Source organism: Oncorhynchus masou, chromosome 13 (assembly GCF_036934945.1).
Source record: "Oncorhynchus masou masou isolate Uvic2021 chromosome 13, UVic_Omas_1.1, whole genome shotgun sequence".
NCBI lineage: Eukaryota > Metazoa > Chordata > Actinopteri > Salmoniformes > Salmonidae > Oncorhynchus > Oncorhynchus masou.
Window position 1 is genome coordinate 2,903,954 of NC_088224.1, and position 15,000 is coordinate 2,918,953.

Sequence of the window (15,000 nt, forward strand, 5' to 3'; positions counted from 1 at the left end):
GAGGGTACAGAGCGTTTTGCTGTTTTTGATCAAATAAAGGAAACCTTAAGACAGTGTGACCAAGAGGGGTGTATGGTTTTAGAGGGTGACTGGAATTGTACAGTGGATTTTACTGTTGATCGCACCGCTGAAGAACTTCACCTGCGGTCAGCCACTTGCCTGTCTGGTCTATTAACTGAGTTTGAGCTTTCTGATGTGTGGAGAGTCAGAAATGCAACAGTTAGGCAGAACACATGGCTAAAGGTTAATGAAGGTTGTGTCAGTGCAGCAAGGTCATACAGGTTGTATGTATCTGATCACCACTGTAGTAGGGTTGGAAGGTTAGACAGGTGGTATGTATCTGATCACTACTGTAGTAGGGTTGGAAGGTTAGACAGGTTGTATTTATCTGATCACTACTGTAGTAGGGTGGGAAGGTTAGACAGGTTGTATGTATCTGATCACTACTGTAGTAGGGTTGTAAGGTTAGACAGGTGGTATGTATCTGATCACTACTGTAGTAGGGTTGTAAGGTTAGACAGGTTGTATGTATCTGATCACTACTGTAGTAGGGTTGGAAGGTCAGACAGGTTGTATGTATCTGATCACCACTGTAGTAGGGTTGGAAAGTGTGCCATTACTCCTGTGGGTTTCTCTGCTCATCATATTGTTACTGTTGATATTCACTTGTCCTGTCCACGAAGGTCATCACCTTACTGGTATTTTAATGTTAAATTGTTACATGATGTCATGTTTTGCGACAGGTTTTTGTTGTTTTGGGAAAAATGGAGGGTTATAAAGGGAAATTTTGGGGTTGGGAAGGCCCAAATACGGTTGGGAAGGCCCAAATACGGGTTGGGAAGGCCCAAATACGGGTTGGGAAGGACCAAATACGGGTTGGGAAGGACAAAATACGGTTGGGAAGGACAAAATACGGTTGGGAAGGACAAAATACGGTTGGGAAGGACAAAATACGGTTGGGAAGGACCAAATACGGTTGGGAAGGACCAAATACGGGTTGGGAAGGACCAAATACGGTTGGGAAGGACCAAATACGGTTGGGAAGGACAAAATACGGTTGGGAAGGACAAAATACGGTTGGGAAGGACCGGTTGGGAATACGGGGTTGGGAAGGACCAAATACGGTTGGGAAGGACAAAATACGGTTGGGAAGGACAAAATACAGTTGGGAAGGACCAAATACGGGTTGGGAAGGACCAAATACGGTTGGGAAGGACAAAATACGGTTGGGAAGGACAAAATACGGTTGGGAAGGACCAAATACGGGTTGGGAAGGACCAAATACGGTTGGGAAGGACAAAATACGGTTGGGAAGGACAAAATACGGTTGGGAAGGACCAAATACGGGTTGGGAAGGACCAAATACGGTTGGGAAGGCCCAAATACGGTTGGGAATGACCAAATACGGTTGGGAAGGACCAAATACGGGTTGGGAAGGCCCAAATACGGTTGGGAAGGCCCAAATACGGTTGGGAAGGCCCAAATACGGTTGGGAAGGACCAAATACGGTTAGGAAGGACCAAATACGGTTGGGAATGACCAAATACGGTTGGGAAGGACCAAATACGGGTTGGGAAGGCCCAAATACGGTTGGGAAGGACCAAATACGGTTGGGAAGGCCCAAATACGGTTGGGAAGGACCAAATACGGTTGGGAAGGACCAAATACGGTTGGGAAGGCCCAAATACGGTTGGGAAGGCCCAAATACGGTTGGGAAGGACCGAATACGGTTGGGAAGGACCGAATACGGGTATTTTGTCAACAGTATACTGCTCTGTCTCATATTGAAGTTAAAGAGACTATCAAGGCCCTTGAACAGGACATCAAGTATATTGAATTGAAGCTGCTCACTCAGAACGACCCTGGACTAGTCATGAATTTACAGGACAAGAGACTTGAACTGAGGTCGTTTCTGCATGAAAGAGTGAAGGGTGCCTTGATTAGGTCTCGTTTCGCTTCCCTCAAGGATATGGATGCTCCTAGTGCTTTTTATAAGACCTGAGACAGTCAACGTCTCAACGTAAACAGATGGTCTGCCTTCGTCTCCCTGAAGGGAAGGTGACCACGAATGATATTGAAATGCGTCAACATGCCGTGGATTTCTACTCGTCCCTTTATAAGGCGGAGGATTGTGACTCTCTGTGTACTGAACAGTTGTTACATGGTCTTCCTCAATTGGGCCCTGAGCAGAGAGTCGCATTGGACGCTGACATTACTCTGCAAGAGCCACATTACTCCACAGCAGTGATGCAGCTCTCAACAGGTCCCTGGCATCGATGGTTTACCTTCTGAGTTCTAGAAGCACTTTTGGGGGTCTATTGGGGAGGATTTTATGAAGTGCTGTGTGAATCTTGTCATGAGGGTTCTCTTCCTGTATCCTGTCAACGTGCGGTGCTTTCGCTGTTGCCAAAAAAGGGGGATTTGGCTCTCATAAAAATTGGAGACCTGTTGCTTTGCTGTGCGCAGAATACAAAATAGTTTCTAAATGTCTCTCAAACAGGTTGAAAGAGTATCTGGGAGTGTTGATCCACAAGGACCAGTCCTACTGTGTACCTGATCGCTCTATTGTTGCCAACTTGTTTCTGATAAGAGATGTTTTAGACATTTGTAAACTGTCTGATGTAAATGTGGGTTTACTTTCGTTGGATCAGGAGAAGGCTTTTGGTCGTGTGGACCACCAGTACTTGTTTAAAACAATGAAAGCCTTTGGGTTTGGGGATGTTTTTCTGTCTTGGATGAGTCTACTGTATACTGGGGCCTTGTGTATGGTGAAGGTGGGTGGTGGTTTAAGTTGCCACATCCCTGTCCAAAGGGGCATCAGGCAGGGATGCCCAATTTCAGGGCAGTTATATAGTCTGGCAATTGAACCAATGCTTTGTTTTTTAAGAGCGAAGCTTACTGCTTTCTCTGTGCCCGGTGTATTGAAGGGTCCCACGATAGCACTGTCTGCGTATGCAGATGACGTGATAGTCTTTATTACAGGGGGTGAGGATGTTAAGGTTCTCTCAAACGCTTTAAAGGTGTATGAGGGGCCTCCTCAGCTAGAGTCAATGGGGGAAAGAGTGAAGCGCTGTGGGCAGGTCAGCTTCAGATGGGGTCCTCTCCACGATTATCAGGGGAGCTTCAGATGGGGTCCGCTCCACGGTTACCAGGGGGGCTTCAGATGGGGTCCGCTCCACGGTTACCAGGGGGCTTCAGACGGGGTCCGCTCCACGGTTACCAGGGGGGCTTCAGATGGGGTCCTCTCCACGATTATCAGGGGAGCTTCAGATGGGGTCCGCTCCACGGTTACCAGGGGGGCTTCAGATGGGGTCCGCTCCACGGTTACCAGGGGGCTTCAGACGGGGTCCGCTCCACGGTTACCAGGGGGCTTCAGATGGGGTCCTCTCCACAGTTATCAGGGGGCTTCAGATGGGGTCCTCTCCACGGTTACCAGGGGGGCTTCAGATGGGGTCCGCTCCACGGTTACCAGGGGGGCTTCAGATGGGGTCCGCTCCACGGTTACCAGGGGGGCTTCAGATGGGGTCCTCTCCACGGTTACCAGGGGGGCTTCAGACGGGGTCCACTCCATGGTTACCAGGGGGCTTCAGATGGGTCCACTCCATGGTGACCAGGGGGCTTCAGACTGGGTCCGCTCCACGGTTACCAGGGGGGCTTCAGATGGGGTCCGCTCCACGGTTACCAGGGGGGCTTCAGATGGGGTCCGCTCCACGGTTACCAGGGGGGCTTCAGATGGGGTCCTCTCCATGGTTACCAGGGGGCTTCAGACGGGGTCCGCTCCATGGTTACCAGGGGAGCTTCAGATGGGGTCCTCTCCATGGTTACCAGGGGAGCTTCAGATGGGGTCCTCTCCATGGTTACCAGGGGGCTTCAGATGGGGTCCACTCCACGGTTACCAGGGGGGCTTCGGATGGGGTCCTCTCCACGGTTACCAGGGGGGCTTCAGATGGGGTCCTCTCCATGGTTACCAGGGGGGCTTCAGATGGGGTCCTCTCCATGGTTACCAGGGGGGCTTCAGATGGGGTCCACTCCAGTGGGGCAGAGATGGGATGAGGACTTAGGGTTTTTTTCTAGGCTCCGATGTCTTTCAGAAAAAGAACTGGGAGGGTGTAGCCAGACTGTCAAGGTGGAAATGGGTGCTGCCCCAGCTGTCTTATAGGGGACGGGTCCTGGTAGCTAATCATCTTGCTGCTTCTACCCTGTGGCACAGACTAATGATTTTGCAGCCACCAAAGGGTCTGATACAAGAGCTTCAGAGGACCCTTGTCAATTTCTTCTGGTCTGGACAACACTGGATTAAAGCTGCAGCCCTGTACCTGCCACTGCACGAGGGTGGGCAAGGCCTGGTGGACATTTCCTCTAGGATCACAGCTTTCCGGCTCCAAGCAGCCCAGAGATTGTTGTACAGAGACTGTTCGAGCTGGGTTGAAACAGCCTACACATTGATGAGGAGAGCGTGTTGTTTGGGCTTAGACAGGCATCTTTTCCTCTTAAAACTGGAGGGGGTTGATTTGACTGGCCTGACTCCATTTTATGAGTCTGTTATGCTTGGAGAGTCTTTGTCAAGTCCCGTGAGGCCGGCACACCACCAGGGATGTGGCTTTTTGAAGAGCCTCTTTTTCATAACACTGCCATCCAGTCCCGTGTTCTGGGTTCAGCTAGCCTATGTTCATGCCTGTTAGGCGTGGGGTGTACCAAGCTGGGTCATCTGATGTGGAGCAGGAGCAGATCGTTGGAGGAGCTGGGAGAAAGAGCAGGGAACCGATCATCTCGCCTACTGAGGAAGGTCGTCGATGAGGTCTGCGACTCCTTGCCAGTGCTTCATCTGCAGTATGTGACTGACACTTCCAATCTGTTTGGTGGAAGGAGGGTCTGGATGACGTGTTCCCTGCACTGATTGTTAGTGCTGCGATGGGGGCATTTGAGGAGGACGGAGGGTCTGCATGACGTGTTCCCTGCACTGATTGTTAGTGCTGCGATGGGGGCATTTGAGGAGGAAGGAGGGTCTGGATGACGTGTTCCCTGCACTGACTGTTAGTGCTGCGATGGGGGCATTAGAGGTGGACGGAGGGTCTGGATGACGTGTTCCCTGCACTGACTGTTTGTGCTGCGATGGGGGCATTAGAGGAGGACGGAGGGTCTGGATGACGTGTTCCCTGCACCGATTGTTAGTGCTGCGATGGGGGCATTTGAGGAGGACGGAGGGTCTGGATGACGTGTTCCCTGCACTGACTGTTAGTGCTGCGATGGGGGCATTTGAGGAGGACGGAGGGTCTGGATGACGTGTTCCCTGCACTGACTGTTAGTGCTGCGATGGGGGCATTAGAGGAGGACGGGGGGTCTGGATGACGAGTTCCCTGCACTGACTGTTAGTGCTGCGATGGGGGCATTAGAGGAGGACGTGGGGATGCTGCCTTCCTTCGATACACCGGAGCTGGGGGAGTTCAAGGAGGTGGGAAAGAAGGCCATGTACAGAACATGTGTAAAGGTGTCCCATGCCTCTTCCCTGGAAGGGGTCAAATCGACGAGGTGGGCGGATGTGCTTGGTCCAGGTGCCTCTCCAAAAGGCTGTTGGCGATCATTATACAAACTGCCTATTGATAAGAGGACAGCTGACCTCCAATGGAGGATAATACATGGAGCTATAGCCACCAACATGCATCTGGTACACCTGGACCCGACTGTTGGGGAGGGGTGTCCATTCTGTGCTGAGTCTGAATCTCTGGCACATCTGTTTTTACTGTGTCCCAAGTTGGTTGGGATGATCGAACTGATCACTGCTTGGTTCTCAACGCTGGGAGAGGTTTTCTCTTCCCAAATGTATATATTTGGGCCAAAGTACAGGTTCAGTCAAAAGGGTGTAGTTGTGTTGTTAGGGGCAGCACAATGAGCGATATGGAAGACCTGAAAGAACAGCATTCTGGGACAGGGGTCTGTGGATGTGGTGGGAATGCTGGAGGGAATGTTGGCAGCGAGACTAAGGGCAGAGTTTGTCTATTATAAACTTGTCAACAATATCGATCTGTTTGAGTATATGGGGCATTCAGAGGCTGTTGTGTGTAGTTACTGTGGAGGAGGAATTGGAGTTGTGTTTTTAATTGATGTGTAACTGTGGTTTTGTATGAGTATTTATTGTGTGGTGGACCCCCAGACCCAATAAAGGGTATTTAAAACTAAAAACTCTCTCTCTCTCTCTCTCTCTCTCTCTTTGTCTCTCTCTCTGTCTGTCTCTCTCTCTCTCAATTCAATTCAATTCAATTTCATATTTTTTTTTAGTTGGAACATTAAAATATTGTTTTGGTTGTTTCATTATTAAATTGTTCGGTATGTGTTTGTTTATTCACAGCGTCATACTGCAGCTCCCCTAGCAACCCTCTCAATGGAACAGTCCACAGTCAGACAGGCACCAAGCTAGGCAGTACCCTGCGCTTCAGCTGTGACCAGGGCTTTCGTCTGATTGGCCAGAGCAGTGCCACCTGCACCCGCACCAACCAGGGGATCTACACATGGAACGCACCTGTACCCCTCTGCCAAGGTAAGGATATGGAGAATACCTGTACCCCTCTGCCAAGGTAAGGATATGGAGAATACCAGTACCCCTCTGCCAAGGTAAAGACATGGAGAATACCTGTACCATTCTGCCAAGGTAAGGACATGGAGAATACCTGTACCCCTCTGCCAAGGTAAGGATATGGAGAATACCTGTACCATTCTGCCAAGGTAAGGACATGGAGAATACCTGTACCCCTCTGCCAAGGTAAGGATATGGAGAATACCTGTACCATTCTGCCAAGGTAAGGACATGGAGAATACCTGTACCCCTCTGCCAAGGTAAGGACATGGAGAATACCTGTACCACTCTGCCAAGGTAAGGATATGGAGAATACCTGTACCATTCTGCCAAGGTAAGGATATGGAGAATACCTGTACCCCTCTGCCAAGTTAAGGATATGGAGAATATCTGTACCCCTCTGCCAATGGAAGGACATGGAGAATACCTGTACCATTCTGCCAAGGTAAGGACATGGAGAATACCTGTACCACTCTGCCAAGGTAATGATATGGAGAATACCTGTACCCCTCTGCCAAGGTAAGGATATGGAGAATACCTGTACCCCTCTGCCAAGGTAAGGACATGGAGAATACCTGTACCCCTCTGCCAAGGTAAGGATATGGAGAATACCTGTACCACTCTACCAAGGTAAGGACATGGAGAATACCTGTACCATTCTGCCAAGGTAAGGACATGGAGAATACCTGTACCCCTCTGCCAAGGTAAGGATATGGAGAATACCTGTACCCCTCTGCCAAGGTAAGGACATGGAGAATACCTGTACCCCTCTGCCAAGGTAATGATATGGAGAATACCTGTACCCCTCTGCCAAGGTAAGGATATGGAGAATACCTGTACCACTCTGCCAAGGTAAGGACATGGAGAATACCTGTACCATTCTGCCAAGGTAAGGACATGGAGAATACCTGTACCCCTCTGCCAAGGTAAGGATATGGAGAATACCTGTACCCCTCTGCCAAGGTAAGGACATGGAGAATACCTGTACCCCTCTGCCAAGGTAAGGATATGGAGAATACCTGTACCACTCTGCCAAGGTAAGGATATGGGGAATACCTGTACCACTCTGCCAAGTTAAGGATATGGAGAATACCTGTACCCCTCTGCCAAGGTAAGGATATGGAGAATACCTGTACCCCTCTGCCAAGGTAAGGATATGGAGAATACCTGTACCACTCTGCCAAGGTAAGGATATGGAGAATACCTGTACCCCTCTGCCAAGGTAAGGACCTGGAGAATACCTGTACCCCTCTGCCAAGTTAAGGATATGGAGAATACCTGTACCACTCTGCCAAGGTAAGGATATGGAGAATACCTGTACCCCTCTGCCAAGGTAAGGACCTGGAGAATACCTGTACCCCTCTGCCAAGGTAAGGATATGGAGAATACCTGTACCACTCTGCCAAGGTAAGGACATGGAGAATACCTGTACCCCTCTGCCAAGGTAAGGATATGGAGAATACCTGTACCACTCTGCCAAGGTAAGGATATGGGGAATACCTGTACCACTCTGCCAAGTTAAGGATATGGAGAATACCTGTACCCCTCTGCCAAGGTAAGGATATGGAGAATACCTGTACCCCTCTGCCAAGGTAAGGATATGGAGAATACCTGTACCACTCTGCCAAGGTAAGGATATGGAGAATACCTGTACCCCTCTGCCAAGGTAAGGACCTGGAGAATACCTGTACCATTCTGCCAAGGTAAGGATATGGAGAATACCTGTACCACTCTGCCAAGGTAAGGATATGGAGAATACCTGTACCCCTCTGCCAAGGTAAGGACCTGGAGAATACCTGTACCCCTCTGCCAAGGTAAGGATATGGAGAATACCTGTACCACTCTGCCAAGGTAAGGACATGGAGAATAACTGTACCCCTCTGCCAAGGTAAGGATATGGAGAATACCTATACCACTCTACCAAGGTAAGGACCTGGAGAATACCTGTACCCCTCTGCCAAGGTAAGGACATGGAGAATACCTGTACAACTCTGCCAAGGTAAGGATATGGAGAATACCTGTACCACTCTGCCAAGGTAAGGATATGGAGAATACCTGTACCACTCTGCCAAGGTAAGGACATGGAGAATACCTGTACAACTCTGCCAAGGTAAGGATATGGAGAATACCTGTACCACTCTGCCAAGGTAAGGACATGGAGAATACCTGTACCACTCTGCCAAGGTAAGGATATGGAGAATACCTGTACCCTTCTGCCAAGGTAAGGACATGGAGAATACCTGTACCACTCTGCCAAGGTAAGGATATGGAGAATACCTGTACCCCTCTGCCAAGGTAAGGACATGGAGAATACCTGTACCACTCTGCCAAGGTAAGGATATGGAGAATACCTGTACCCCTCTGCCAAGGTAAGGATATGGAGAATACCTGTACCCCTCTGCCAAGGTAAGGATATGGAGAATACCTGTACCCCTCTGCCATGGTAAGGACATGGAGAATACCTGTACCCCTCTGCCAAGGTAAGGATATGGAGAATACCTGTACCCCTCTGCCAAGGTAAGGACCTGGAGAATACCTGTACCCCTCTGCCAAGGTAAGGATATGGAGAATACCTGTACCCCTCTGCCAAGGTAAGGACCTGGAGAATACCTGTACCCCTCTGCCAAGGTAAGGATATGGAGAATACCTGTACCACTCTGCCAAGGTAAGGACATGGAGAATAACTGCACCCCTCTGCCAAGGTAAGGACATGGAGAATACCTGTACCACTCTGCCAAGGTAAGGACATGGAGAATACCTGTACCACTCTGCCAAGGTAAGGATATGGAGAATACCTGTACCCCTCTGCCAAGGTAAGGACATGGAGAATACCTATACCACTCTGCCAAGGTAAGGACATGGAGAATACCTGTACCACTCTACCAAGGTAAGGAAAACATCTATCTATCTACCAGCCATTTTGTCTGGTGTCTATTTTGATGGAAGTGAATTCCACAAGTCATGGTCTCCTTTAGGGCTTCAGTACAAGTGTTCACTTCTCCCTGGGTACTTGATTAGCCAAAACGTGTTGGAATCAGTGGTTGAATGTAAACCAGCCACTTTAATACAGCTGACAGGGCTTTACATTGAAAGTGAAAAGGTTTACTGATTCTACAGTATTCTTTGTATTGATCTATTCAGATATTTACTGCCTTCTGGTACGTTTTTAAAAATCTCTAATTCTGTTGTTTAGAAATGTTCATGTGTGAAGGCTTCTCGTGTATTGATTATTCCGTATTGTAAACAGGAAGTTAGTTGTTGACCGTGACTTAACTGAAGAGCGCTAGTTACAAAATGATGTTGTCACAGTCAAGTTACATACGTTTGTTATTTCACCAAATGAATAGCTTGGTAACGATATATTAACTGACTGACGTTTTGAGAAGTGACATAATCTGAAGGTTTGAGGGTAGATTATTGATGTGAAAAAACACGATAATTATTATCTGTGAAAAGTGAATTGAATTTAGTTTAAGGCTCAATGCTGAAGAGTAGTTCAGTCATTGATGGAAGATGTTGATTGGTTGATAGAAGATGTTGATTGGTTGATAGAAGATGTTGATTGGTTGATAGAAGATGTTGACTGTTTGATAGAAGATGTTGATTGGTTGATAGAAGATGTTGATTGGTTGATAGAAGATGTTGATTGGTTGATAGAAGATGTTGATTGGTTGATAGAAGATGTTGACTGTTTGATAGAAGATGTTGATTGGTTGATAGAAGATGTTGATTGGTTGATAGAAGATGTTGATTGTTTGATAGAAGATGTTGATTGTTTGATAGAAGATGTTGATTGTTTGATAGAAGATGTTGATTGTTTGATAGAAGATGTTGATTGTTTGATAGATGTTGATTGTTTGATAGAAGATGTTGATTGTTTGATAGAAGATGTTGATTGTTTGATAGATGTTGATTGTTTGATAGATGTTGATTGTTTGATAGAAGATGTTGATTGTTTGATGGAAGATGTTGATTGTTTGATAGAAGATGTTGATTGTTTGATAGAAGATGTTGATTGTTTGATGGAAGATGTTGATTGTTTGATGGAAGATGTTGATTGTTTGATAGAAGATGTTGATTGTTTGATGGAAGATGTTGATTGTTTGATAGAAGATGTTGATTGTTTGATGGAAGATGTTGATTGTTTGATAGAAGATGTTGATTGTTTGATAGAAGATGTTGACTGTTTGATGGAAGATGTTGATTGGTTGATAGAAGATGTTGATTGTTTGATAGATGTTGATTGTTTGATAGATGTTGATTGTTTGATAGAAGATGTTGATTGTTTGATAGAAGATGTTGATTGTTTGATAGATGTTGATTGTTTGATAGAAGATGTTGATTGTTTGATGGAAGATGTTGATTGTTTGATAGAAGATGTTGATTGTTTGATAGAAGATGTTGATTGTTTGATGGAAGATGTTGATTGTTTGATAGAAGATGTTGATTGTTTGATAGAAGATGTTGATTGTTTGATGGAAGATGTTGATTGTTTGATGGAAGATGTTGATTGTTTGATAGAAGATGTTGATTGTTTGATGGAAGATGTTGATTGTTTGATAGAAGATGTTGATTGTTTGATGGAAGATGTTGATTGTTTGATGGAAGATGTTGATTGTTTGATAGAAGATGTTGATTGTTTGATAGAAGAGGTTGATTGTTTGATGGAAGATGTTGATTGGTTGATGGAAGATGTTGATTGTTTGATAGAAGAGGTTGATTGTTTAATGGAAGATGTTGATTGTTTGATAGAAGATGTTGATTGTTTGATAGAAGATGTTGATTGTTTGATGGGAAGATGTTGATTGTTTGATAGAAGATGTTGATTGTTTGATAGAAGATGTTGATTGTTTGATAGAAGATGTTGACTGTTTGATAGAAGCTGTTGATTGTTTGATAGAAGATGTTGATTGTTTGATGGAAGATGTTGATTGTTTGATAGAAGATGTTGATTGTTTGATAGAAGATGTTGATTGTTTGATGGAAGATGTTGATTGTTTGATAGATGTTGATTGTTTGATAGAAGATGTTGATTGTTTGATGGAAGATGTTGATTGGTTGATAGAAGATGTTGATTGTTTGATAGAAGATGTTGATTGTTTGATGGAAGATGTTGATTGTTTGATAGAAGATGTTGATTGTTTGATAGAAGATGTTGATTGTTTGATAGAAGATGTTGACTGTTTGATAGAAGCTGTTGATTGTTTGATAGAAGATGTTGATTGTTTGATGGAAGATGTTGATTGTTTGATAGAAGATGTTGATTGTTTGATAGAAGATGTTGATTGTTTGATGGAAGATGTTGATTGTTTGATAGAAGATGTTGATTGTTTGATAGAAGATGTTGATTGTTTGATAGAAGATGTTGATTGTTTGATAGAAGATGTTGATTGTTTGATAGAAGATGTTGATTGTTTGATAGAAGATGTTGATTGTTTGATAGAAGATGTTGATTGTTTGATAGAAGATGTTGATTGTTTGATAGAAGATGTTGATTGTTTGATATAAGATGTTGACTGTTTGATAGAAGATGTTGATTGTTTGATAGAAGATGTTGATTGTTTGATGGAAGATGTTGATTGTTTGATAGAAGATGTTGATTGTTTGATAGAAGATGTTGATTGTTTGATGGAAGATGTTGATTGGTTGATAGAAGATGTTGATTGGTTGATAGAAGATGTTGATTGTTTGATAGATGTTGATTGTTTGATAGATGTTGATTGTTTGATAGAAGATGTTGATTGTTTGATAGAAGATGTTGATTGTTTGATAGATGTTGATTGTTTGATAGATGTTGATTGTTTGATAGAAGATGTTGATTGTTTGATGGAAGATGTTGATTGTTTGATAGAAGATGTTGATTGTTTGATAGAAGATGTTGATTGTTTGATGGAAGATGTTGATTGTTTGATAGAAGATGTTGATTGTTTGATAGAAGATGTTGATTGTTTGATGGAAGATGTTGATTGTTTGATGGAAGATGTTGATTGTTTGATAGAAGATGTTGATTGTTTGATGGAAGATGTTGATTGTTTGATAGAAGAGGTTGATTGTTTGATGGAAGATGTTGATTGTTTGATGGAAGATGTTGATTGTTTGATAGAAGATGTTGATTGTTTGATAGAAGAGGTTGATTGTTTGATGGAAGATGTTGATTGGTTGATGGAAGATGTTGATTGTTTGATAGAAGAGGTTGATTGTTTGATGGAAGATGTTGATTGGTTGATAGAAGATGTTGATTGTTTGATAGAAGATGTTGATTGTTTGATGGAAGATGTTGATTGTTTGATAGAAGATGTTGATTGTTTGATAGAAGATGTTGATTGTTTGATAGAAGATGTTGACTGTTTGATAGAAGCTGTTGATTGTTTGATAGAAGATGTTGATTGTTTGATGGAAGATGTTGATTGTTTGATAGAAGATGTTGATTGTTTGATAGAAGATGTTGATTGTTTGATGGAAGATGTTGATTGTTTGATAGATGTTGATTGTTTGATAGAAGATGTTGATTGTTTGATGGAAGATGTTGATTGGTTGATAGAAGATGTTGATTGTTTGATAGAAGATGTTGATTGTTTGATGGAAGATGTTGATTGTTTGATAGAAGATGTTGATTGTTTGATAGAAGATGTTGATTGTTTGATAGAAGATGTTGACTGTTTGATAGAAGCTGTTGATTGTTTGATAGAAGATGTTGATTGTTTGATGGAAGATGTTGATTGTTTGATAGAAGATGTTGATTGTTTGATAGAAGATGTTGATTGTTTGATGGAAGATGTTGATTGTTTGATAGAAGATGTTGATTGTTTGATAGAAGATGTTGATTGTTTGATAGAAGATGTTGATTGTTTGATAGAAGATGTTGATTGTTTGATAGAAGATGTTGATTGTTTGATAGAAGATGTTGATTGTTTGATAGAAGATGTTGATTGTTTGATAGAAGATGTTGATTGTTTGATAGAAGATGTTGATTGTTTGATATAAGATGTTGACTGTTTGATAGAAGATGTTGATTGTTTGATAGAAGATGTTGATTGTTTGATGGAAGATGTTGATTGTTTGATAGAAGATGTTGATTGTTTGATAGAAGATGTTGATTGTTTGATAGAAGATGTTGATTGTTTGATAGAAGATGTTGATTGTTTGATAGAAGATGTTGATTGTTTGATAGAAGATGTTGATTGTTTGATAGAAGATGTTGATTGTTTGATAGAAGATGTTGATTGTTTGATATAAGATGTTGACAGTTTGATAGAAGATGTTGATTGTTTGATAGAAGATGTTGATTGTTTGATAGAAGATGTTGATTGTTTGATAGAAGATGTTGATTGTTTGATAGAAGATGTTGATTGTTTGATAGAAGATGTTGATTGTTTGATAGAAGATGTTGATTGTTTGATAGAAGATGTTGATTGTTTGATAGAAGATGTTGATTGTTTGATATAAGATGTTGACTGTTTGATAGAAGATGTTGATTGTTTGATAGAAGATGTTGATTGTTTGATAGAAGATGTTGATTGTTTGATAGAAGATGTTGATTGTTTGATAGAAGATGTTGATTGTTTGATAGAAGATGTTGATTGTTTGATATAAGATGTTGACTGTTTGATAGAAGATGTTGATTGTTTGATAGAAGATGTTGATTGTTTGATGGAAGATGTTGATTGTTTGATAGAAGATGTTGATTGTTTGATAGAAGATGTTGACTGTTTGATGGAAGATGTTGATTGTTTGATAGAAGATGTTGATTGTTTGATAGAAGATGTTGACTGTTTGATAGAAGATGTTGATTGTTTGATGGAAGATGTTGATTGTTTGATGGAAGATGTTGATTGTTTGATAGATGTTGATTGTTTGATAGAAGATGTTGATTGTTTGATAGAAGATGTTGATTGTTTGATAGAAGATGTTGATTGTTTGATGGAAGATGTTGATTGTTTGATGGAAGATGTTGATTGTTTGATAGAAGATGTTGATTGTTTGATAGAAGATGTTGATTGTTTGATAGAAGATGTTGATTGTTTGATGGAAGATGTTGATTGTTTGATAGAAGATGTTGATTGTTTGATAGAAGATGTTGATTGTTTGATGGAAGATGTTGATTGTTTGATGGAAGATGTTGATTGTTTGATAGAAGATGTTGATTGTTTGATATAAGATGTTGACTGTTTGATGGAAGATGTTGATTGTTTGATAGAAGATGTTGATTGTTTGATGGAAGATGTTGATTGTTTGATAGAAGATGTTGATTGTTTGATAGAAGATGTTGATTGTTTGATGGAAGATGTTGATTGTTTGATGGAAGATGTTGATTGTTTGATAGATGTTGATTGTTTGATAGAAGATGTTGATTGTTTGATAGATGTTGATTGTTTGATAGAAGATGTTGATTGTTTGATGGAAGATGTTGATTGTTTGATGGAAGATGT

General features: G+C 42.8%; 1 protein-coding gene across 1 annotated transcript in view; it reads left to right on the plus strand.

Annotated features, from left to right (window-relative positions):
* Positions 1 to 15,000, plus strand: part of LOC135551653 (CUB and sushi domain-containing protein 2-like) — a 947,993-nt gene that overhangs the window by 816,691 nt on the left and 116,302 nt on the right. The window contains 1 exon segment of the mRNA XM_064982833.1: positions 6,347 to 6,535. Coding sequence (XP_064838905.1) covers positions 6,347 to 6,535 — 189 coding nt within the window.